At 37.0% G+C, this 26712-nt stretch overlaps 1 protein-coding gene across 3 annotated transcripts in view; it reads left to right on the plus strand.

Annotated features, from left to right (window-relative positions):
- The window catches only part of PCMT1 (protein-L-isoaspartate (D-aspartate) O-methyltransferase), a 35255-nt gene that overhangs the window by 1408 nt on the left and 7135 nt on the right, over positions 1-26712 (plus strand). Inside the window, exons 2-7 of one of the 3 annotated variants that reach the window (XM_087777539.1) lie at positions 11182-11286; positions 12536-12567; positions 14183-14287; positions 17698-17818; positions 22567-22652; positions 24203-24419. In XM_087777539.1, coding sequence (XP_087633665.1) covers positions 11182-11286; positions 12536-12567; positions 14183-14287; positions 17698-17818; positions 22567-22652; positions 24203-24382 — 629 coding nt within the window. In that variant the 3' untranslated portion in view covers positions 24383-24419. The remainder of the gene's footprint in view (positions 1-11181; positions 11287-12535; positions 12568-14182; positions 14288-17697; positions 17819-22566; positions 22653-24202; positions 24420-26712) is intronic. The other 2 variants (XM_087777538.1, XM_087777540.1) reach the window with 2 other exon arrangements.

Genomic DNA, 26712 nt, shown 5'->3' on the forward strand with positions numbered 1-26712 from the left:
TCCTCTCCTCAAGTCCATGTCCTAGACATAAAAGGATGTAGATTTGGAGCCTGTATTACGGCAGTTGTCTCCAATTTTAGTGATGCTGCAAGACCATAGACAACTTCACCTGTTTGGCCTCCTCATTATTTTGGAGACATAGGAGAATCATCCTTTTTGTTTTCTTCAGTCGGCTTATGTTAGATCCTCTGATCCTGTGGTCTTTTCAGCATTGTCTTTTTCGCCACTCTTTTGAGAACTCTTCCATCCAGTAGAGCAATATATGCCGAAGTGACTTTTAGTTTCAATGTAAAAACTGCCTATTTAACAAATGGATAACTTCTCTAGTTACGAGAGTTACAGTGCATTTTTTGTTTTGTTTGCAACTGTAGGGGCTAGAAATACTGTTTTAGTGGAATTCTGTTCCTGTACACAGCAGGGGAAAACTTTCTGACGTAGAAATGAATGTCAAGCTACAAAATATATGCAAGAAGTGATTATTGCCGGAATTGTCTATGGCTCTGAGAACCTGAAGACAAAACTGGTTTCTTTGTTGAAGAAAACAATGACCGTTTTTTTCAACATATGGAAACTGTTTAGGGCTTTGCAAATAGTCATAATAATGAAAAAGCTAAAAACCATTATGGTTAGTGCAGAACAATACTAGTATAGGAAGAGGAAAGTAAACTAGAAGTGTTTAATATTGTAATCTCAAAATACACAGTGATGGTAATTACCTGGAAAATTGCAATCTCTAATTTCCCCCTCTCTGTTTTGCATATGTATGCCAAAATATTTTGAGGGATGTTGAATAGTGGCTTGGAAATAAAATGTTGTGTAGGCACAGAGGCTTTTGATCTTGCAGCAAGAGCGTGTTGTTGACCTCAGTGGGACTCCAGTGATGGCACAGGGCTTTATCAGTGCAGAGCAGTTGCAGGATTGAGACCATAACTTTTAAATAAGAGTTCTACAGGTAAGATGATACCTTGTTGCTAAAGTTGGGATCAAGTTTAGAAGAAGGTACTGTTTTAGATGATATGTAATTCTCTCAGATATGTTTTTAACAAACTTAAAAATCATTGGTTACAGAAAGACTAAAAAGTTCTAGAGAATTCCTTTAGAGTAGTAGATCCCTCAATGTATTTAACTTTTTTCCCTCTAAAAACAGCTAAGTAGCATACCACTTCTAGCATTTTTATGCGCAAAGTAAGAATGCAAGGCAGATAAGGTTAATTTGACGTTGTCTGAGTGTTTATCTTGTGTGTAACTTAGTAACTGTGTAATTTGCATACTTAAAATAAAGGAAATAATGTGGGTTGTAGTGACACAGTATGTTTCCTTCTGCAACAAAGCCTGGTTGAGAGGTTCTTGCTCCTGCCCTTATGCCACAAGTCTTCTCTTCACTGTGCTTGTAGAACTACGTGTGAGGGAGGCTGTGTTGTAAGACTGGGTCACTTTCTCATTACTCCCCTTGCGAAACACTGAGGTTAAACTCCTCAGTATCTGTAAGCTGTTGTACTATGGTGGTTAGAGAAGCGGTGAACTTCGTTATGGGTGTAAGTGGGCTGGGGAGAATGGGAGCTTCTTAAACTGGTTTTGCTTCCGAATAAAAACATCAGTGGAAAACTCCTGTCGACTACGTATTCTAATCCTTTAAAAGAGCTATAAAGATTATTCTTCGTTATAAGGTATTACTGACAGTTACTAACGCTTCTATTTTGTGGCAATAAAGTGCTCTAATTTCATGAAACTACATTAACATATGTTCGTTGCTCATTTCACTGTTGCTTTAACTATAGAATTAACTTTTCTATAAAGGTAACAATCATTGTGTTAGAGCAGTGGTAAGTGCTTTTGTGTATTTGCATGCAGATTTAGACAAGTATTCTTTACAAGTCTTATCTTTGCTTTCATGTCTTAAAAGGGACAAACTAATGAAGGGAGCCCTGGAACTCTGCATATTTTTCAGTGCATACTTAGAGACAAGTGACTGAAGGAGGTTGCATGACTTTTTGTTTTGTTGTTTTGATTTTTAGCTGCCTGTTGCATTGTAAACATGTTCTTGCACTGTTAATTTGAGGCATCGTAGATGCACAATTTGTGGCATATACAAAATAAACTTGCTTAAAATGCGCTCTTTTCTGCATAACAAAAACGCGGTCCTTGAATGTGCTGTTTCCACGAGGTGTTCAGCTGCTTTGTTTTCCAGTGATTCTCAAAACTACTTCTCATTTTAAACAATGCCTTTTTTTTCTTTGAACTCTCGATTCTTCCAGTATTAGAGCTATTTAAAAAAAATAGTTTTCATCTCTACAGAGTATTTATTTCAATCTTCACTTCTTCCTAAATGAAAATAGTTGAACACGTGCCTTCAAACTTGAGCAAACTTCCCCTCTAAAAATATTTAAATGAAGATCTTTTACCAGATGACACTTCTAGGAAACTATCTAAATGCAGGTTACTGTAGGGTTAGAAATCATGCTAAACGTAGAAATAATTGACTGTGTTTAAATATATAACTGTGACTGGAGTTTCTTTTTGTTATAACTTACTGTATAGGCATTCTGAGAAAGCAGGAAAAGACTGGGTAATTGATGACTGACTTACTGTTACCTTGCTTGGTTGAAGATCTTTGGATTCTAAATCTGGATCTTTTTTTCCCCCTCTCTTTATCTTCAGTTATCCACCTTTCTCTTCTCTCACTATTGGGTCATTTTGATCTCCTTCTGTCTTTCATATTTGGGCTCTTGCTGAGTCCTGTTACTTTATACGCCAACATCTTAGAAATCAGCTTTTCTTTCCTACCTGCAGAACTGAAAAATTGGTCCCTGTCCAATTCACAGTCCGTCAAAGTTAATTAAGTTTCCTTATCATACCTCTCTTTCTCTCCTCCAATCAATATGGTGTGCTGCCATATGACAATCTTCCTTTCCTTATTTCTCTGATAATGTTGTGCCAATGGTGTTATAACCACATATACCTGCTTTTGAATCCACATTTCCAGGTGAAGGTGAATTAACTCAACTGTGTTGTTAACCATCTGTGGGCTTGTTTCCTCTTCCTCATCTGATCAACTTGTATCACAAAAGTTAGCAACTGTAATTGACGAGATACCACAAATTCCATAGAATTTCGTGCCTCACTTGAGACCAGATTCCTAATTTTTCAGTGTGAGTGGTGTTCCGAATCAGTGTATATTCAAATATTGTCAGGGTTTGCAGATTCTATTCTTAGACATGCTAAAGATATTTCTCTGAGCATTTCATTATTTAGATGTTGAATAATTAAAAATGACATCTTGGCAAGTTTCATCATAGTGAAGGCTGATCTACAATGAATCTGCACCTTTGTTGCAGGTTTCTGATTGCTGAGGACAAATCTCTTTGGGAACTGCCATGAATGTGAAGGCATTGAATATGGCATTGCTAAGCCTAAGCTAGAGCTAGGTTCAGCAAGGACTAAACATTGCTTTTGTTTTGTTTTTTCACCTGCCATGTCATCTTCCTTGGTTTATCCAAATCTATTCTACATCTGGCTAATTTTGCTCGAGGAAGAGTAATGTAACTTGGATGAACATGAAGAAGGGAAATGGCAATGGAAAACTAGACCAATAAAAAACACTTAACCCAAATTTAAAACCTCCACTGTACAAGCAGTTATGCTGCCCGTTGTGTGCATTCAGTGAACACACTTCCCTTCAATGTATATGTTGTATTGAGGCTTGAGTGACTAAGCATTGTAATCCATGGCCGGACAGTGAAACAGTTGAAAATGGAACCTTTTTTTTTTTTTTTTTAATTAAAAATTAATACATCCACTGATACGTTAGTTTAAGAACATCTAAAATTCCTTAGATTTGGGTAATGTCTCAGGTGGCATAGAGTTGAAATCTGTGATGCTATATTTTGGAGCACTGAGGGGTTTTTTTTTATTATTTTGTTAGCAAGTCATTTGAATAATTGCCTAAAAAAGTTGCCACAAGACTTTTTTTTTTTATTAGTGATTTAAGTATTTTTTTTTTTAGTGATTTGCCCATGGCAGTGAAGTGTTTTGAAGGAATTTCTACACCCTTGACCTCCTAAGAGGGAGGCCTTCATGTAAATCAAGGCAACTTAACATCCCAGAAAATAAGAAATGTTAACAGAAAGGAAAAATAATTTTAAAAACATTCATCACATGTTATCTGTGTGTAAATTAAGATTGCGTTCTTAACTGGTTCTTTGTTGTTGGTATTTTTTTTTTTTTCCCTTAGCATTAGACAAGGTGTCGATGTAATGTTAAAAACATACCAATTCTTTCTCACAACAACCCCAAAATTCAGTGCAACGAAGTCCACGTCCTCAGTTGTCCAGGAAAAAAAAGAGAGCATGTTTATGGCTGCTTATTTATATCACAACACTTTATAATCAGTTATTTTAATTTAAAAATGTTTACTTCTTTTGCTTGATTGAAGATTTTTTTTTTTTTTTTTTTTTGTCTCTGGTTGGGTTTAGTGGCATAATACTATTTTTTCTGGTAGCCTGAAGCTGCCTAATAATCCATAGTAAAATGGAATTAATTTTGCAAATCTGTCCCTGACAGGTGATTACCATTGCTTGTGGGCATGTTAAAAAGAGGGAATCCTGTATGTTTTAGTTTCAATATAACTCCAAGCTTTTCTTTTAATGCTACTATTTCTTTCATCCTGGTATAGTACTAAGAGCCATTAGTAAGCTTGGAAAGAAATGCATAATGTTTGTGTTCTTTTGAATGATTGTTTCTGTGAATATAATACCTCAGTTGTGTTTGTTAGTGTTACGACAACACTTTTTTAAGTAAAAATTTTTCTTAAGACTGCTACAAGATGAGGTTCATTTTATTCATGGTTTTAATTTTGATTCAAATTACTAAATTTTGGCAAAAGCAGAGTAAACTCTTTCAGAGCTTAGGACCTGTGAATTTTTGGAATGACATCTCCTGCACTGGTTGACTTGTGAGTTATGTTTTAAGACTTCAGAACCTGAATACTGCAACATTGGACGTGAGCACAAAACAGTTTTAAATGCTTGCACTGTTGAAATCTAAAAGAGATGGTCAGACAAATATAACTTTAAAAATTCTTCCTTATTTCTGCTAGTATGACAGCTTTGTGTCATTTTGTCCTAGGAGTCAGGGTCATGTTTTGCTGATCTTTTGATCTTCCTCAGATTTTGCATAGTGCTAGTGCCTGTTTTAATGAAACCACCTTCATAATAACAGACTGTTCATCTGGTCAGGCTGCTGGTCTTGACAGCATTGGCTTTTCTGAAAACAGATGAGCAAGTGGTTGTGTGGAATCTGCTCAGTAAGGTGTAAGATGTGCCGCATCTGCCTTTCTTTAAAGATCTGCTAAAGCTATTGAAGTAGCCTTGCCTCAAGCCTTACTGCGAGGAGAGTTGCTTATCTATCTCCTATCTAGCTAAGTTTATCTTAACCTCTGCAACAGTTTTTAGTTATTACTGACAGTTGTTGCTGTTTTGTGTCGACCGCTTCAGTTTTGACATTCCGTGTGCTTTGTAAGTGAAGTTCAGCCCTCTCAAATGTAGAGGGGTCAAGGTGTGCTCAGAGGTGAAGGCTCCCTCATCTGCACACAGGCGTGAAGGTTTATTGGAAAGTGCAGCTCTGTGTTCTGGCAGGCTGAACCCAACCTTAAGTCACTTTCTTCTTTCAGGTACTCCCAAAAGTTTCTTCACTCAGGTGCTGATACAGATTTCGACAAAGTCAACATAACCATTTTGATAAATATAAGTACATCATAGATGGCTTTTGTGATAAACATATACACTGCAGGGCTATGAGCAAAGCACTAGCATGCCTTTCCCCACCCCCAGAGAAGAAAATGGTTAATACCAACTTTGCAACATTGGCCTGCAGTATGAGGGAGCAGTGCAGCTGTGGTTAAATGTGTCTAAATTAGTCATCTGCAGACTCTTAAATCCATGAAAATGAATAGAGAGCTCTTATCCATTATACCAAAATGCACAGGTTGTTTTTGAAGGTGATTGTTATTAAGTAGGGAAGGAACACTCCCATAAAGTAGAAGTGAAATTTTGGAGGGTAAGTTTGTATTTAACTGAGCCTTGAGGCTGTGTACTAGTTTGTTGTGTTGAACCTGGCTTTTGGTTCCCATGTGGTTTTACCTCTGCATGTTTTGAGTAGCATTTACATGCTAATTTAATATTTAAAAAAATATTTTATTTTATTTTTGGTTTCTGCCTCTTTGGGGTTTTCATGCGATTCGATCTTTGTTTACTTTCTGGACTCTAAGATTAGTTCTGATGGACCCTTACTTTCATCAGTCTTTCTGTCATCGTGTCTCTGAACGACAGACTGTCAACTGATTTTTTCCAGTTAGCTGTATGTAGCATTCTGTTTGAATCATGTATCATTGTGAATCCAAATCATAGTGATAACAGACATGCAGCTAAATGTTTGAGGCAGATACTCTTAAATTATCAGCAAAGCACAAGAGGCTTGTATGTATGAGCAGTTTAAAAAACACTTGTTTGTGAACACCTACTTTCAGTTTCTTTAGCACAAAGAGCTTTGTATGTTTTGAGGTCAGTGTCCTTTATTGGATCTTGGGATGCTGATCCATCACTTCTTGTTCAAAGTGCTTTCTTTGTGTTCATGGTTTACAGTGAAATCTTCCTATGCTCATTACTTAGATAAAATTCTATTAACTGAATTGCTTTCTTTCCCATCTTTTTTTCTTCCTCTCCCCACATAAAAAGACCCTGACCTTAAAAACATCAGTTGATCAGCTGCTTAAAACCAACTAACTTCACATTGCTTGAAAATCAAGATATGGTTCTGTTCCAACCCACTTTCCTCTTGAAAGTTGCTGGCTGGTTTGCGTGGGTCAGATGGAGACATCTGGAAACTGTTATTTGTCATTTGAGTAATTTTAATCTACTTGACTTCATCTTTTGTAATATGGAGCTGTATGCGTTTTGCATCATGTTTTAAGACCCCTGTATGATTTAAAAATATCACTGTTCTGCTGCAAAGTCATCTTCATAAGTGAAGTACTCTGCAGTGGTTATGGAGAAAGTAACCTGGGGAGAAACTGAACTATGTGGATGCTGGAATAGTCCCACCGTAAATGGTTTGGGGATCTGCATGAGCATTTTGTTTATGTAAAGCCAGCAGCAGGAGGTGTTTGAGTAGCTGTTTATAGCTTGTATAGTAAGCTTGTGTGCTGGATTTTGTCATGTGGCAATGAGACATCCTTTTTCTGATCTAGAAGCTAGTGGTGGTGTAAATGTTGACTGCTAGTATTTTATGGTTTGGTTGGAAGCTTGTTTGATCAACAGTCAGGATACCATCAGTGATGTAAGCAGTTCTTTGAAAGATAAGCACTTCAGTAATGCATCTGTTGCTAAATAAGAAGATAAGTTGTTTACTTGTTGCAAGACCATGGTGTCTTTCCAGACTTTTAGCTCTTTTTTCCTCTCTCTCTGACAGCCAACTGCCCAGTTTCCCAGGTTACATTCAACAGTGGTATATTTCCACCTTCAAATCCAAGGACTGCTCTGTGAGCTCTTTTCCTGTTTTCGTGGTGTTATTTGTGGAAAAGAAGCAGACCAGAGTGAGTTTTCAAAACATGCTCCAATTATGTCAAGTTGTCATTGCTGCAGCCTCTGCAGAGTAACTCTTGAACTCTTCAGGCTGTGCTCCACTCTTAAGTGGTTACTTTTCGGCTTCAGCCCTTTGAAGCTTAGGAGTTGTGCTGATGTAACTCTAATAAACAGAGTTTACTTTTGATTTTAAGCTGTAAGCTAGCGTGTTTGTGTATTAGCCTTTGCTTGTAAACACTTTATAATTTAACATCTGATTTGTTTGCAGTACTCATTATCAGAGCCTTGAAACCCAGCAGTCTCCTCAAGGAGAGTCTTCTGTGCACGTTATCATTGGAAAGGATAATCAAACTATGTATATTTTATTGTGAATTATTTTCCTGCAATATATAGCTTCCTTTTAAGATCTAGGCAATGTTTTGCATTGGCATTTTATTAATAAATAATTTACTGTTGGTCATCTTGTTTTTTTTCGGCACTTAGAGATGGCATGAAATTAGAATGTCTTCTTTGCAAAATAAGCTTTTATTATTGGCTTTTTTAGGGGATATACTTGTTTTCTGGACTTCATTCAGAATCTGATAGAGATTTGTTCTAGACAGAATTAAGATCCTGGCAGTTGGTCATCTTGGGACTGACTGCTGCAGGAAGGAAAGGACTTTAATTGGAGTTCAGTACCTTGCAGTTGCTGTGTTTCTCTATATTCAACCATGAGACTAAGAAAAATTCTTTGTTATCAACACAGAAAAAGATACTACAAAGTCAATATTGACTTTACTATTTAGGGCTTGATTGCTTTTCTTAATTCCCTCCTAAAACTTGTTGTTCTCTCCATTGTATAATAAGCAAATTTGAAAAGCAGGCTTCATCTGTGGGGGGGATAATGTGATGCCCTGTAATTCCACATTCCTAGCTGAGAGGCTGTATTTTCTATTAAGAGGGAGGATTATTCAATAATTGAAGTACGTGGCTGAGCAACAAGATCCAGCTTCTCCCCCTGGTTCTGCTGGGGGCTCTGAATATGGGTAACTTGCTTAACTTCTTACTTACTGATGAAAAAGATGACACTAATCAGAGACAGTCCAACAGTGAGCAAAGAGTGTTCGCTGAATGAGAGCATCCTGAATGCTCAGAATTTGTAGAATATTAGTAGCTACTGTTTCCAATTTTTTTTTGGTCATTTGCCTGTCAGTGTAAGCATCACACTTTATCAAGTTATACGTACTTTGGCTGAAACAAAGTACTTTGTGTTGCACATACATCCCCAGACAATCTCTGCCATTGAGCTCTTATACTCTCATTAAACAAGTTGGGGGAAGAACAGGTAAAATACGTAAGTAATAGAATGGAGGCAGAATAAAATTTGTAAATGCTGAGAGGTGAATTTACTTACTGATACTCTAAGGAGAAAGATGACAGGAGTAGATGAGAGAGGTGGCAGGCATGGAGTTTTGTAAAAAGGGGAAATGGATTATGGGGTAGTGTGAAGGAGGAGGTTTGGAAGCAGCCTGCAGCCACAGCACTCCAGAGGAAGTCCCCTGAAAACTAGAGGAGGTTTTCGGCCTTACCGTAGGGCCCTGCGGTTGCTCTTGCCAGCTGGAAGCTTGATCTGTGTGTTCTCTGCATGGGTTTTTCTGCAAGGCACAGAAGGAAAGAGCAGGTGGCTACCTATAGCTTCTAGCATGTATGCATCTATCTGCATGATACACAGTCTCAAGGAATAAATCGCTATTTTAGATCTTTCCTGAGTGTTTCTCAGCTGCTGCTTTTTGACCTCCCTTCTGCCCCCCAGAACCTTTATCTCTTCACTCCTGTTATAATCAGCTTTGATTATTCTCCTGCCTCTTTTTTTTAACGTACATTTATTTTAGAGATACTAATTTCTTGGTAATACCTAATGAGAATCTAACAGAAAATTTTGTTTGTTTGTTTATATGCTTTTTTTCACAGAACTGATACACAACTAATTCCGAGTGGTCAGGGGAAAATGATTTTTTTTCCTTACTATCTTACATTGTCAGTGCCAGTGTGTTAATGGATTGATTTGTTTGTTTTCTTTGGGGTACAGTTTTGCTCAGTAAGTAAACTTATGTACTACTGCAAATGCCTGCTGTCTCAGGTTAAAAAACTTGCACTGAAATGAGGAGTTTCCTCTAAGTGGAACTGCAGTATACAGTTCTAAATGAAGTCAAAGCACAGGATATGTGTCATGTGTGTGGTCTGTGAGGGGAGCGTATACTTTTTCTGGGATTTATCAGATATAGAAATAATTCTAAGAAAGATTTTTTTTTTTTAAGAATTGTTCTTTTCCTTAATAATTTGGTAGTGTATTCCTACTGCAGTTCTGTTTGATACTTTGTCTTCAGACCAAAAAGCAAAATGTTTTGGGGGGTTACTTTACTCTTTGAATTCAAGCCTCTGTTATATAGGATAACTAAATCCTGGACACAGGTAGTAGATAAGAAAAAACAAAAGCAAATCCCATTATTGATAAGGGTAGTTCGGAGCACACTGTAAACAGTCAGGGAAGCCTCTGCAGAAGTTAGCCCAGGGCTGGACACAGGTGTGTTAGTGTTGGTAGTACTTTAAAAAAAACACTGATGAGACTTCAGTTAGGACAACCTTACAAAAGCTCCTTAATCTGATTTTTATGTTACTGCATTTTGGGTTAGATTTTAAAGGTACTCAACTTACCTATTTTTTTTTCCCTTTTAAGTATAATTTTCCAACTAAATCTTCCTTGTTTAAAGTAAGTAGTTCAATGAAGCAATCCATTGTTGAAATTTCAGTAATTTGTAGTTTATACTGTGTCTTCTAATGCAAGTGATTAATTTCTTCCATTTGTTTTCTAAAGTTTTCTGTTACTCATAAATGTCTCTTCAGAACTTTAAAAAAAGAATTATCAAGGTTAAAAAAAACTTTAAAATTGTGAGGAAAAATGGCTGCACTGCACAGTGCTTCTGACATTTTATATGCATGTGCATTTACATTTTATTTTGAAAAGTGAACAAAGATTTAAAGTGTTTTGATATAAAATCTCTTTGGCCTCAGTCTGCCCCAGCATAAGAATTCTGATTCTGTAGGAGTTTCTTTACAAAAGGATTTTTTTCTTTTGCCAGCACAAAAGAGAAAGAGATCTTGAAAATAAAATACTGAGGAAGGATGCTGCAGCTTCACATTTCTGACCTGCTTTTGTGTATTTTTCAATAATTACTCACTTATATAGCATCTTAAAAATGTGAAGTATATCTTGTTTGGTGTGTAGAGTAATATCGGTTTCTTACTGACTATGCTTTCAGGAATATCAAAGGTGTGCATGAAGCTGAGTTTTTCTAGGGGATAGATCTTTGCAAATGGTCTCTACTGTTTCAGAAAAGCATCTGTAACGGCTGGGAAAGTCTTGTTCAAAGTTCACTGGCTTAAGCATTGTTTGATCTATAGACCACAGCTTAAATTCTAGTATGATGAGAGTTAGAGTGTTAGAGAGGGTAAGGTAGCATAATTTCTCACAGCGTTAGGAATAGATTCATGTATTTCACATGCTCTTCCATTGCAGAAGAGAAACAACGCCTTCAATTTTATTTATTTATTTGTTTATTTATAGAAAATGGAATAATCAAATCAGACAAGGTATTTGAAGTAATGCTGGCTACAGACCGTTGCCACTATGCAAAATACAACCCTTATATGGATTCTCCGCAGTCCATAGGTAAGAGCATCTTGCAAAAATGATGGAGATTGTTCTAATTTGCATAACTGTGACTGCGTTTGCCATATGTGTTAAGAATGTGAACATAATTTTTTAAATTTGGAAGCTTGTTTAGTTCTTTATCAGTTATTCAATACCTTTTAACTAAGTTTCAATTTGTTATGTAATGCAATTGGCATACTTGGATACATGAAGTAGACATGTTCTTTAGTTAAAATTAATATGTGTAAATATGTATGTATTTTTTAAACCACAGCAATTTGTGGTGCAGCTGATATTTAAATACTTAAAAATCATTTGTATCCAGTTTACATCAGAAACAGTCTCTCTCTTTACAGAAATGATTCAGTTAGGATCAATGTGGAGTTTCTTAAACCTTTTACATGAGATTTTTTTAATACGAAAATAGGCTTTAAATGGGAAGATCCACTGACAGGACAGTTGTTTAGGATAGTTGTTTCCCATACAGATCCCAGTTTTATCTTTCCAAGGCAGGAGAATGAATTATGCAAATGTACTAATTTCTTTTTTCTTGACACTGCCCCCCCCCCCCCCCCCATTAATAGTGGGTGGTGAGAACTATGAATTGTAATGGGATTTTATTATTTGTATAGGAAAATTCTTGAATTTTTGCTTTAATAGTGGGTGGTGAGAATTATGAATTGCATTAGGATTTTATTAGTTGTATAGGAAAATTCAAAAATCTTTTAAGATACATACTCAAAAGCTTATATGTCTCCACAGAAACAAATATAGGTGAGTGTTCATCCATGTTTTCTCATAGGTGTGTGATGTTTGCAAAATAGATGAGGTTATTGTCTCCAGAAGTTCTGTGGTCCCAACCACATCAAACTCAAACTAACAAATCCAGGTTTTTACATAGAGACCAAGTGAAACAGGCATTATGTTCTTCTGGGAGACATTACTCTTCTGAATTCAGCATACTTGATCAAGCTAAGGCAATATAGTTACAAAATGGAGATGGTACCTGAGATCAAGGATAGAACCTTTTTTTTTTTTTTTTCCTGTCCAGAGTTGACATGGCATACCTGTCAGATGATATACCTTAACTCACTTCTGAAGTAGAGTACCTATGTAACCGTTGGGGGTGTGTGTGTGTGTGTGTGTGTGTAGTGCCCTGAATGAGGGTGACAATTAAGATACTGCATTTTACAGTCAAGATAATAAAGATCGTAAGGTTGCTGTCTGAATAACGATCGACATGTTCTTCCATTCTCTTGTTTTACAGGTTTCCAAGCAACAATCAGTGCTCCACATATGGTAAGCTTTAAACTTATCTGACTAGTATAGATGATTTTACAAACATCCAAATGCTTTTGAAATAAAATATTTATCCTAGCAAATTTAATGAACAGTTGATTGCAGTGATGCTTTTGTGAACTGGCTAGTAGGAGGGCACAGAGAAGATCAAGCCAGACTTTTCTTGGAGGTGCACAGTGATAGGATGAGGGGTAGCAGACAAAAAAAATGCAACATGGAAAATTCTGATTAGTTTCTAGGGTGAAAAGAAAAATTCACATTGAGGGTAGTCAAGCACTGGAACAGGTTTTGCAGATTGTGGAAGTTCTGTTCTTTGATACACAAGCTGACTGGACAGGGCTCTAAGCAGCCTAATTTAGATTACCCCTGTGTTGAAAGAGGGTTGGACCACAGGATTTCCAGAGATCCTTTCCAACCTAAATTACTCTGACTCTCTACAATTTATAAAAATACAAGAATTCAGGAGTGAACAACAGTGATTTCTGTGGTATGGTATTGCTGTAATGCTTTTAATTCTTCGGATGGGAAAAAAAAAATACCGTACTGAGATGCAGTTTTTTTGCCAAGTGGTTTGAGACCAGGGCATTCATGACTGAGCATTAAGAGGGGATTTCAATGCATAAATCTAGCACAGACATAATTTTTCTGTGTTTCTTTGAGATGGAGGGTGAATAGAAGCATATATTTTGTCCTTGCAATGTTTGGAAAGTGTCAAAAGTGAGAAAATAAGTATTAATTATGGTTTCAAAATTTTAACTCACCTAAGTCATTATCCTTGAATTATCCTATGCTTAGCACTAGTAGTATATGAAGTGTTAGAGCAAAAAGAACATGTATCCTCTAAGCAAATGTTAACAATAAGTGTTCTAACAATAAATGTTCTAATAATTTCTGTTTTCTGGGTGTGATGGATTAAGCTGTAAGAGCGTTGTAATGGCTATCTCTGAAACATGAAAGAACAAATTGTTTTTTTAGTGGGTGACCTAAGCTTAGTTTGTGTACTAGTCCGCCATGTAGGAAAGCAAAACTGTTCACGAAGTGTGTCTGTAGACATTTCGTATATGAGCCTGGCTATCTGCCTTTGTTAAAGACAACCTCTTTTTCCTACTCTTTGATTCAGCAAGTGTGCACATAATACAAGAGGTAGTTTTAATAGCCATTTTCCTCCAAAGCTGCCTTCTTCCTATCTAGCCTCTGTCCCAACATATTCCAATGTATAGAGCACAATGATAATCTAAATTCTTTATGGGCCATATACTGCTGGAACAGTAAGAACCACCAGGCCTGAAGAGAATTAAACTGATTTATGGTGTCTCTCCCAATAACTGTATCTAAATTGAGTGTGCTAGAAGCTTGAATGGTCAGATGAGTTTCTCTCTCTCTCTCTCTCTCTCTCTCTGCCCCGCCCCCCCCCCCCCCAATTTGTTGAAGTCAATGAAATAGCAATGATTATATCATGTAGTTAACTCCTGCCCCCTTTTTTGTAACAGAAAATAATTCTGAAATTTCTTACTCAAATCCTCAGTGCATTGCCCAAAATCACTGAAGAAATGAACATATATTGGGTAAAATAGACACTTAAAATATTTTTAAGTTTTCTGTCTCCTTCTCTTAGCATGCCTATGCTCTTGAACTTCTGTCCGATCAGTTACATGAAGGAGCCAAAGCACTTGATGTAGGATCTGGAAGTGGAATCCTTACAGCCTGCTTTTCGCGAATGGTGAGATACTTAGTTTAATCACTTGACCATCAGAACTGCTTGAACTGCAGCATAACTCTGCGTTAAAGGTGTGTGGGGGGGAGCAGCCTTCATACAGTGGACTGATGTAGATTATACAGAAAATAATTTACTCTCCTGGGTGTGGTTAGTACCCATTTCTTACCCTAGCTGATACTAGATGGTTGAATTAAAGGGTCCAGTAAATCATGTGGTGGTGAAGAAACTGCCTAGAAGGGAAGTTGTTTTTCTTGATTACATTTTATTGGTTGTTTTATAGCTTGAAGGAAGGAGATGTTTGTCTTGTTGAGCTCAATTTTTACATTCTCTTGTGTGGCTATGACTGTTCTCATTGTGATCAATTGTCATGTCTTACTGCTATGATGAGAGCTTAGTGAGACCTAAAAGAATCCTATTTCCATAGGAAAATGTATGTATATAAATTGTCTTTTAATTTAATCTTTTTTTTTTCTTGTTACTATACTGTGTGAGCATCAGTACAAGTATCAATTTAATCTTTTCTAAGTTGGATATTAATTTATATTCTTTTTACATCTTTTCCGAGTAACTTAATCTCTGGACAGTTCAACCTATATGTAAGGAACTCTCTGTGGTTCCACCCTATCTTACATCAGGAAATAAAGATGAAAAAATGGGGTTTATGATGGCTAGTAACTACAGTACTGTTAGACTAATTTATGTAGTGGAATGTAATCAGTTCTTCCTTCTCCATTCCAGTACTTTATCATTGCTTTATAACTAGCAGAGGCCTTCATTAAAATGCCAACTAGATTTTTTTTTTTTCCTTGTCTTTGTGAGAAGTTAATTTGGAATATGGTGATGCATGTGATAAATTCTCATATGGGTTTTTTTGCTACTTAGTTTTCTGTTTCCAAGCACTGATCTGCTAGAGTCTGCAATCACTTCTGGTTTCCTGTGTTAAGAATGAGATAAGAATGTTTAGGACTGGGCAATGCACTAGCGAAAGTATTTAGTTTTTTTTTAAGTGCTAGCTGTCATATTTAAGAAAAAAAAATTGTAGTTGAAATAAGTTAACCAAGCTGCAGTTTAGAGGAAATCTTAAATGTCACTTATTCAACTTTCTACGTATTTTTGGTCTAACTTTGTAGTCAATGATCAAGTGTTAGTAGCATGCATGGGAACTCCAGTCCTGCAAGTGTTAAAACTTTTGTCAAAGTTATGTGTATTTCTCACTAAAAAGTTATGAATGCATAGAGGAATAGCCATTTTAGATAAGACGTGATAAGATGTGGCTGTGCACTTTTTTCTTTTAAAGCAGCTATGTAAGAATAGCTGAAAACATCTGCAGAGAAGTCAGAATTACCACAGAAAGGGAATCTCTTTCCAATTTTGCTGAAGTTGATCACGCAATCTTTTTATTGCCATATGAATGTCATGTTCCTCTTCTGAATCCTCCTTGGTGGTATGCTGTGGAATGTCTTACAGACACGTGTTTTGTGAAACGTTAGATAAATGCTTTTGTTCTGTTTGATAGCATTATTACTGTGCAATACAGATCTGGCTTCATCCACTTGAATGAACGTAGATAAGACAATATGTACTGCTCTGACTTTCTTTCTCTGTAAAGTTCTTTCTAACAGTAACAAAAGCTTGAAAGAAGTGTATTATAGGGAATGATGGTAAAGTGTTTTGCTATCAAAATTCAGTCGAGGATGTGCTAACTGGATCATGTGGATGTTGCTTCTCAGTCTACTTGATCTGGAGTGAATAGCTCACATTTGCAGCACAAGTATCTGAGTGCACATTGATGTCGTGACGGCTTTACTCCTACAATGATAATCTAATTTGTGGTACTTCTGGGAAAGCTTTATGTTTACTTAGACTAGTAAAGCATCTTCAAGACTTTTGTTTGGGTTTTCATGTTAAATTGCTGTGATAAAGTTATCTACATAGCATACAACCTTAAACAAGTTTATTCACTTTTAAAGGTTGCTGGCAAATTAAATTAATTGTAGTTTTCATCCTTTAAGTACCGGAACTATAAAAACAGTGGGGTATATTTTTGTTCCAGACAGACCATGGAAAATCCCCAAAATTGTGCCATTTTGCTATTGTCTCAATTGCACACACTTCAAAGTTCCAGGGTAACAGAGGTAATTGATGAGGACTCAGAAATGGAATAATGGACTGTGACATGCAGCAGGAGGTTCTCTTACTTTATATCAGGCTATTTCATGCTATGACCATTTTGCTAAATTTTAATTTCTGTGATGTTACCCTTTGGATTATGCTGGATCTTTTGTCAGCTTCTGGTACAACTGACTGCCAGGCATTCGTCCAAATAGTAGCCTGTGGCTGTCATGGCGAAAACTTGCCTTATGCTGTTTCAAAGGCTAGGCTGGTGGTCTTCCACTTGAAAAAGAAGAGGTAACACTGCTCTTTGGGTGTTTTTTAGCACAGGACTTGTCTGTAATAAAACAGAAAAAAAATCACTATGATATCGATAACCAGTTATTAATTTTCCATGTCTTAGCAACATTAAAATGTAAGATACAGAAACATAACTAAAGCATTCCAATGTGTCCCAATACAAAGTTGTATGACAACATGGGCTGCTAGGACATACTCTGCCATTGTGTACTTTGAGCTGGATCCTGTTAAAAATGGTCAGATTTTAAGATTTGGATTCTTTCTCCAAAATTTGAATATTTTTTCTGGACTAAAGACACAACTCGAGAAGAAATACCTGTAATGGAAAAGTTTTTGTTAATAGGCCTTTTTTCCCCTCAGAATACACGGGTCTGTTGTGACCTTTTGTGAGTGATGAGCTCTCAAAAGTTCCACTCTTCCTGTGGAAGAGAGCTGTAAATCTGAAAGTAGATTCATGTATGCAAGGGTAGGTGGAAGGTAGTTTGTTCCTGACTGTTACTTGCTGCATTTGCTTCTGAAAGAATAGGACTCTTGAGATAACTTAGAACAAAATGCATGACTTAATGTTTTCCTTGAAGTGAGGCCTTCTCTAGAAAAACCTTAATCTTTAAGTTTATTCAGCATGAAAGGAGATTAGTTCTAGTCTTTGTCCTTGAAGTTGTTACTTTCTATTGCAGGTAATGCAAACACTCATGATCGAATTTAACTTCTAAAAACTCAAAGAAGAAATCTCGACTGATAGTATAACTTAATTGAATCACATCTCAAAAAGATGACTAGGACAAGCATTTATAAGACTGTACTGACAAACTTTAATTACCAGTTGCTTCTAGCAGTCAGGATGTGTCATTCTAAGCAGTAGTTTTAATAACATTGGGAAAATATACTACCACTTTACTGGTTTTGTTTTTATTTGAGAATGGGCTGAGGACATAGAAATACTCGTACTATAAATAAATAAAAACTAGCAGAAATTATTCAACTGTATATTTTTATTCCAGGTTGGTCCCAAAGGACAAGTTGTAGGAATTGATCATATCAAAGAACTAGTAGATGACTCAATAAATAATGTCAAAAAAGATGATCCCACATTGCTGTCTTCAGGAAGAGTGAAACTGATTGGTGAGCATCAGACTGATATACTTACTAATTAAACTGATATTCTTTCTAGCAGCTGGCTGAAACTGACTGGAATTGGATGTGATTAAAAATTCCAATTTAAGAAGTCAAACCAAAGAAAGAAGAGCCAAATGAAAATTTAAAAATCCAAGTCATCTTTAGGCCTTTGGAAAATGTCATCTTCATACAGTTTTGAGAGTATCACTTCTGGTAATCTTAAAGAATATGTAGTCACTCTGTTAGAGAATCTTAACAGAGAAGTGTTTTCCAGTGAAAATACTTCACATGATGGTCTGATATGTTAAATTTGCTATTTAAAACTGGGTTTGAATGCACAACTTTTCTTGAATAAATGTACTGCCATCTAAATTGAGTGTTTTAACAAAGTCTTCATACTTCTGATACAGTAATTGAGAAAGCTGCACGCAAAGATTCGAGTGGAAAAAGTACTAGATTGAAACAAACTTCAGTGATGCATACTGCCACTTGTTTTTAAAAAAAACAGTGTTTGTGTGTTAGGGAAGTGATTAAATGACACCAAACTCCTTTAACTCAGAGTTACTGAGAGGAAGTAATGCTAAAATTATACAAGGACAGTGAATTCTTTTAAATAATAATTATTTGACTAAAAAGAAAGTTTTGTTTTGTTTTTTTAGAAGATGCAAAGCTGGCAGGAGGAAAGCATTCCCTTCATTATCATTCTGTTAGGTTTAAAAAGAAGTTGAAGGTCTAGATTATTTTGAGGTTTCTTCCAAAAGCGCTTGGAAAAATGATTATTATGTGATGTTTGGCTCTTACCTTAATTATCATTTTGATTCTTGGTCTTTTTTTTTAAAGGAGGGACTTTTCTAAATCTTTTTTTAAATAAGCCAATCAACACAAGTACTTGTATGTGTGTATAAAATGCAGAGTCCCTCACTGAAAACACTTACGCCTTAAACTCTCTTGGAAAAGAAATTATAGTGAGACTGTTGGGGCTGGAGAGGAGGAATGGGGGGATAATTTTCATTGTTGCTGTACAAGAGCAATTTGGACTTACGCTTCTGGTTATACCTGAAACAAGCTCTGATGCTCTTGGGAGTCTAGAATTCTAAGTAAACACGATCATCTATATTATGTTTGACTGTAGCAGGATGACTAAGAGACTTCTGAATAGTTCTGTTGTGAGGTACATTTTAAAAAAAATAGAGATGGATTAGTAGCACTTTTGTGAATTAGGTGAAGAAGAATGTTGCAACTGTGCTGGATTCCTGGGAGCTCTTTGATGTGGAGCTAGAATCCAGACAGAGCTGTTTTTTAAAACAAACAAAAAAAACCCAAACACCCCCTCCCCCCCGCCCCCAAACACACAAACAAAAAAACCCTGAAAACCCAGGGCTAATTGGTGATGGGAATGGTATGAATGAAGACTAGGTAAGTCAGTTACTGGCTTTTGACAAATATGCTTCAAACATTCTCCATTGCTTTGTCACACCTCAGATACGCCATAACTGCGTTTCAGAAGCATCAGCATTATTTTGGGGTGTCTCAGTAATAGAATTGCACTGAGAACTCGGGAATAGGTGTACTTAGGGTATATCTATATTAGTTTGTGGGGTTTGGGCTTTTTTTTGGTGTAGTTTGTTTTGTGTTCTGTTTTTTCTTAAAATCAGGAGGGTGCCTTTGAGGTGAATCTCTCAACTGCTTCCACTTACCACGTTTTGGCTCATGTGAGAGTAGTCCTGGAGAGCACGAACTTTGATTCCTTTTGAATGAAATTAGACTGGATTATGTGCTCTGAGAAGCAACCAAATATGTTTGATATGTTAATGGATATTAAGCCAGTAAGACTAGAACTAGACCAGAGCGATCGTTCTGAAATGCATATGTTGCATGGACATCAGGTTCTCAGCAAAAACTGTTCTGCTGTACAGATCTGCTTCTATTGTACAGCACTCTTTGCTGATGCAGACATAGCTAGAGGGAATGAGGGTATTATAACCACAGTGCAGTAGTTTTCTTCTGTTTCTGTGCTCATGCTACAACTCTGTGTGAAACAGGTCTGTGTAGAGACGCTGAAGGCCTGAGTTCCATGATCAGCAGATCAGGTCTAGGGTCAAAAACAAGCTAAAAAATCCTTTTATGTCAGAAAGTCCTGACACTGCTTCCCCCCTTATCACTACCCATCACTCACCACTGTGATTACTTCAGTAACAGGCTGCATGTAACTGGAGATCTCAGTAGGATGGGTGATGTTATTCAGCATGTAAGCACAAGCTCAAAACTTGGGCTGCTGTTTCCCCTTGGACATTGAATAATGTAATAATTTGTATCACATTGAATATATGAATGCTGACTTAACTATTTTTTTTTACCTTCTGGATCTCTAAAAGTGTGTTCCCATTATGGGTGGATATATGCCTGCCTGCTGTAGCCCGGAGAATTTTTGTGGGTGTTAAAAGGGAAGAGCCACGCTGTGCTTGATGTATATAAAGGAGCATGATTTTGTGTGTGCATGTGTGTGCTGATTCTGAAGATGGTAGCTTTGGTTTGGACTATTGATTCTAAGAGCAAATAGTTAGATGTTCTGGGTCCTTTTTACCACTGTCAGTGAAATGATAAGATGTGCAGAAGTCACATTCAGACTTCTCTGGATGGCACACGAGGTGATGCGTTCTTCAGAAGACAACTTAGCAGTTTCTTTCACAGCTGTTTCTGCAACTTAGCAATCTCTTCTGCTTTTGCCAGCTGTACTGGAGACCACTGCTTCTAATGCCTACAGCTGCATCTTAGGGAATGAGGGTTTGTCTCCCTGTGTAACTAACAACGTGCAAAGCAATATCTGTACGTTTGAGCTAAAGAAGTCTTTCTCCATTGCCTTCTCTGATGGAACAGTGGCTTAATGCAGTAACACAGCACTACTTCCTCTTTAGAGGAGGTGTACAGTGCTACTAAGCAAATACAAATTATATACTTAACTGCATTGAAGTGGTTGTTCCAATAGAACCCACTCTGGCAGAGTCAGAGAGATTAAGCACTGGAAGTACTGGAACTTTCATCCTCATTACTGGCCACAGTATTAAAAGCTGACTTGGTGGAATTGGTATTGATAGGCATGAGTTCTCTTGAAGCATTGGTAGTTCTTGCTTGGCAGCTTCTGCCTGTGGCCGTTGGTTGGAGCTTGTGCTGGTCAGAATTCATGACACGAGAAAATAAGTCACTGAGCTTTAAGGGGCTTCTCAGCTACTGGGGAAACATGCTCTCTTCTTATAGTCCTTAAGCTTTGGGTGTAGAAGGTCTTTGCAGGGTCTTGTTTCAGGACCTAATATGAAAGATGACAAACTCCCCAATTTTAATCATTTCAAGGAGCTGTCCAGATCTTCCTGTACACTCTTGGATACTTAAGGGTATTGTTACTGTGGCCCTCCCTATCACTGAGGTCAAAACGAAACCTCCTATGGCCACCATGTGTTCTTCCTGCCTTGTGAGTTGTTGGAAGGCAAAAAGTTCACAAATTTTCAGCCTATGGCAGGGGCTTGGAACTTCTTTTGACTCATTCAGCCTTTTAATTAACCTGTGATAATAGCGACTGCACAGGAATCGAAGCTCGGTCTGAAGACAGGAAACCCAAACAACTACTTCTGCTGAGCAGAGGACTATGGTTCAATAGCCTCCTTGCTTTTTCTTCTTGACTGGTTACAGGGACTTCGGCACTCGTTGAGTGTGAATTTATGGATGGTTTAGCCTCATTTTACTTCTTCTGTTCCTAAATAACTCCAGAGACAGCTTCCCTATCTTGCTCTAAATTTCCCGTTGGTTTCCTGTAGGTACTGTGGATACCACATTCACATAATTTTCTTTCAAAACTTAACTCAGGGTCTAGTTTAATTTTCCACATTTCAGTGGCTTAAAAAAACCCGATCTGTTCCCCTTTGATCATGCGTAACTGAGATGGTATGAGACATCTGTGATAGCGTGCTTCTCCATGAGTTCTCCACCAAAGCTGAAGCTCCATCGGCAGCCCTCTGAGTAACTTAATTACTCCTAACATCTTCCAAGCAGCCACCTGGAGCTTTAGCCACAGGTCTGACCTGGCTACCCATGTTAGTCCAGCAATTGTCTGCAGGAAGGATAGTGAGACCCATCTGCTGGCAAAGGGGGACCCGTGGGGATTAGCGTGGTACTGCATTAATGTATGAATGTAGGTGTGGACTTTCGTTCCAACCCATAGTGCAGTTATAGGTGCATAGTCCATGTGAATATTTGCTTTGTCTTTTCCTTACCTTTGGGTTCTACTGATATGTGCTTCTGAGATTTAATGCTTTAGACTTAATGATTTGCATTATATTTAGGAATGGTGCGTGTGAAGGCAAGGCAAAGTAAAAGCCTATGTTCTAAGAGGGTAAATGAGGGGAAAAGTCACCTGCATTGCAATGGTGGGGCACGTAAATACTTAAGTGTCTTTTCTGGGTGGACCACGAATGAGGTCTCCCAGAACTTTTGGTATAAATCCGTGCTTTCTAACTTCAGGTGCTTCAGTAATATTTCATATCTTTTATAAGTGTGTGTGTATGTACATATGAGGGTGTTTTGTTGCATCTATTTTACAATTGTGTTAATATTTTTAAACTGACTTCCTCATGTTAGTACCGCTCAGCAGAATTTTAGTTGAAATCTGAGCATAGCCTTTTATCTACCTATAGATATGGCAGATCAGCTGTTTTCTCCACTCCTTTTGAAAACATTAAAAAAAAAAAAGTGTTTTCTTGCAGTGGGAGATGGAAGAATGGGATATGCAGAAGAAGCTCCCTATGATGCGATTCATGTAGGAGCTGCAGCACCAGTTGTGCCCCAAGCAGTAAGCCTTTATGTTTTATGTGTGTGATTCAGTAATCTCTTAGCTGTAAAGAACATTTTATGTACGTATATACGTAAAATACTTGGTCGACTTGCACTGCTGGGAGTATCAGTGGGCAGGGTGGTATTACTGCATGGTGTGGTTTTTTTGTTTCTGTTATGATTGGGCTTCCTGTTGGTTTGCAAAAGCTGTATGTTCTAATAACTCTTCCTTAAATAAACATATTTTAAAATGGTTTGTGCACAACCCTCTATTACAACAATGAACTTGAGCATTTTATTTAATAAATTAATTTGCTTTTATCAGACATTGAATTACAAAATTTAAGTATTTGTTTCCCAGGGTTCAAGGCATAGATCCTGTTGGAAAAGTAATGTGCTCAGCTGGAAATACAGACAATGCCATGTGTTCGTAGCTTTCAGAGTGGGTACAGGGCAGCTCTTACAAGAGAAGCTGGAGTAACTAGGGTCTTTAGAGTGTGCATACATGAAGTCCATTCCTGCAGATAAGATTTTTTTTTCTCTTCCTTTCATCAGGTGAATGGGAATATATAGCATGATTTTAATATGCTAGATACCAGTTAAGTTTTTTTTAAATCTGAATCTTAGTGAGGGATAGTGAAGGACTGGAGGTTTGAGGTGCTATAGACAGGTTAGACATCTCCAGACGTTGGCCATTGTTTTATTTTTTTGTTTTATTTTGGGGTGGGGGTGTGTGTGGGTGTTCCAAGCAAAGTCTTGACAGATGACAATTAAAAAGGTAATTTAAAGCTTATTGGCAAATGAAACAGTGCTTAATTATAACTTCTGTTAGTAAGGGATTAAGATTTTTTTCATGGTGTCTGGGAAGTACTGAATTTTCCTTGAGACTACTGTGGTTAGCCTCCTTCTTTAATTATGAAAGCAAAAAAAAAATCCAAGCATTTCTTTCGCGTATTCTGTTACTTGTCACTTACCTTAGTCATATTCATATATTTTAGACTAGTTTCATAAAATGCTGTTCTATTCCCAGAATGAAAGAGGAGCTGTTGGGTAGTGAGTGTACTGTAGACAACTTAAAATTATTGCAGAAAGATAAATAAAAAAAAAGTCACAAATCTCAAATCTTATTCTGAAGGCTTAAGGGGAGATCAGTTACCCCAAAAATGTTAGACAATGGGCCTGTACTGATGCACAGTAAGTATCAAACAGTTAAAACTGGCAGTTTAAAAAGATAGAATCTACTGTAAAAATAATTTGTGATTTACATATTTTTCCCCTCTTACGTAGAAGCTAAAACTGCAGCCAACGCAGTGAATACAATTACTATTTTACCATCTTTTGGAATTATATGAAATTATTGTGAATGTTTCTGTCATACCAGTTGTTTACCATGTTATTGTGATACTCTCATTTTCAGTGCATTTTCTATTTTTCCTAATTGAAGTAGTTATCTACTGCATAATAGCAGATAGATAAATTGTGGCAAAGCTATTAATCTAATGTAAGAAACTTTGGATCCAGCTTCTCTGAAGTGGCTGGTTACATTCTAATTTCTGTGTTGTGTTCTAGCTTATAGATCAGTTAAAACCTGGCGGAAGATTGATATTACCAGTTGGTCCTGCAGGGGGAAACCAGATGCTCGAACAGTATGACAAACTAGAAGATGGCAGTGTCAAAATGAAGCCTCTGATGGGAGTGATATATGTGCCTTTAACAGATAAAGAGAAGCAGTGGTCCAGGTGGAAGTGATTTTCTGTTCCACTTACTTCTTCCACACACGTGCAAGGTGAAAGGGTGTGAATTTTAAGCAGATAGACTGCAAGGCCTGCCTTTGTTGCTGTCATTGCTTTCTGCTCCTCCATACCATGAAAAGTGACTCAGTCTGCATTACTACATCACCAAAAGGAGGTTATGCTAAGTTTGAGTTAATTTAAAAGCAGAAGAAAAATATTGCATGGGTTGCACTTTCTCTTTTGGATATGTTTTCTTTAGGTTTTGGTGTGTTGAAGTTTCTTATTTGTTGTTTTGAACACCGTGTTTTCTAAATTTAAAATGACCTTTTCATGAACGTTTTATGACTAGCTTGCCCAGTAATTAGGGTAAAGTGTAAAATACTACTTAAGAATAAATATTGTTTTGTCCTGTAAGTTAGTGGTAATTGGATGTTCATTTTTTATTTTTCGGAAATGTCACAAATGAAGAAAAACCTTTGTAAAATCCTTTTGGGGGAAATGTAGATAATCTTGTGAGGACTTTCCCCTCAGCCTCCCAAGTAGCAGAAAGTGGAGAAGGTAATCCCTTCTTCCCTAAAGTATAAATGTAGTTGAGTAGTGTTCAGAAAACTTTCTCAGACATTATTAAAAGTCTGTCATCTGTCTCTGATGGGGATGTATTTGTGTTTGCCAACACAGTAAACTCTAAAGGCCTTTCTAGAGCTAGTAAACCTTCCAATTTGCTGAATTGAGTGGCCAGTAACATAGACATAACACAGCTGTCAGCTTAAACCGTGCTAGGCATTCGTGTGGGAATGAACAAAGCAGCAGTCCTGTTTTGCTTCCTGGCAGAAAATGCTTGTGAATGTATTATCTGCATTAATGAAGTGCGTAGATGTATACTGAGTTCTGAAAACAACTTCTGAGCTTTATAACTCCTAAATTTAGATTTTTGGGTTTTTTTCCCCTTGATATTTTGGAGTATAGCCTGTGATTTGGATACATGAATACTTAGAGTTTAAGCTATCAAAATGTTCATAAAAAGTACAAATAAAGCAGTTTGCATTACTGCTGCCTACTGAAATCTCATTTCAGCGTTTCTTGGATTACTGTATAGCCACCATGTACAAATTACTCTTAGAACAGCTTTAATGAGTTACTGCTTAGTTCAAAGCTTGTGAAGCATGCTCACTATTCATATGTTTTGTATTTGTTATGCAAATTAATACTTTGGCCTCGAATATTGCCAGTATTCCCTCAGCATGGTACTTGGGGATTTCCTGCCTCTTGTAAGGCTTTGGAAGTCTTGCTTTGTGGTTGGTTTCCTCCTCTGGCAAATGTGGTGGACTTGTTAAAGTTTGGAGTCCATGCTCTGCTTACTCCAGAAAAGAGAAGTATTCTTCTTAAACCTTCCTTTTTCCAGAGAGGTTTCATAGATTTTTTTCTGCATTTTCACCTGATCTGGTTATAGTAGCAGCTGTGTTTTTTCATAGCAGCAACATGTGTTCTTATAAATTAAGTTTTTATTTATTAAGTGTTTATTGAAGGGTTTCTGGAATGGCACTGGTTATCCTTTGCTGCTGGTGAAGGTGGTGTAGTGTATTAAGGACTAGAATTCTAAGGTCTTTGCATCTCTTCTGAGCAGTTTTGTATTTCGTTTTCTCTGCTAGCTCAGGAAGAAGTAATAGATTGTCTTTGGGCCTTCTTCAATCATGAGTATTGGGGGATTCTTTTCCCCAGACTTTCTTGCCAATTCCTGTTCTTTTCTGAAATACTTCTTGATTTTATTTATTTTTAAGTGTTAAGAATGTACATTGGTGTTATCAGAAAAGGTAAGTGCTTAGCCTGAAAGGCTTAATCACTACAGTGGTATAGAGGCTTTTTCTTGTTACGTACATTTAAATTTGGTTCAGACTTGGAAATCTCTGCTAAAGGAAATCTCAGAAGTCCACTTCTTGTGATTGTTTTTTCTTTAATTGTCCTTTTTGTGATCTGAAGACAATTCCTATACCCTGCTGAAGGATAGCTGCCAGTGCACTGCTGACCTTACAGGAGGTCACAACTGTCTTTTTCTGTTGGTTTTCCTTATTAGTCAGTCCCAAGTGTATGGTCAGCCAGCTGCTGCTAAGGAAACTCCTAATAGTAAATCAGCATCTGTTACCTATGCTAGCATCAAAGATGAAAGAGAGATTTTTTTTTTCTGCACTTTCAATTTACCTTTCCTAAATTGTTGATGACCTGTTAGCAGAGATCAATTAAAGATGGTCTTTCAGAGGAGTCTCTAAGTCTTTCTGTAATAAAGAGCTGTAGTGTGTGAGACTCTAGTTGTAAATATGAAATTCATTGAACAATCATCTTTTTTAGAGT

This window comes from Nipponia nippon, unplaced genomic scaffold (genome assembly GCF_047370975.1).
Source record: "Nipponia nippon isolate SJK-2023a ecotype South Korea unplaced genomic scaffold, ASM4737097v1 scaffold_4, whole genome shotgun sequence".
NCBI lineage: Eukaryota > Metazoa > Chordata > Aves > Pelecaniformes > Threskiornithidae > Nipponia > Nipponia nippon.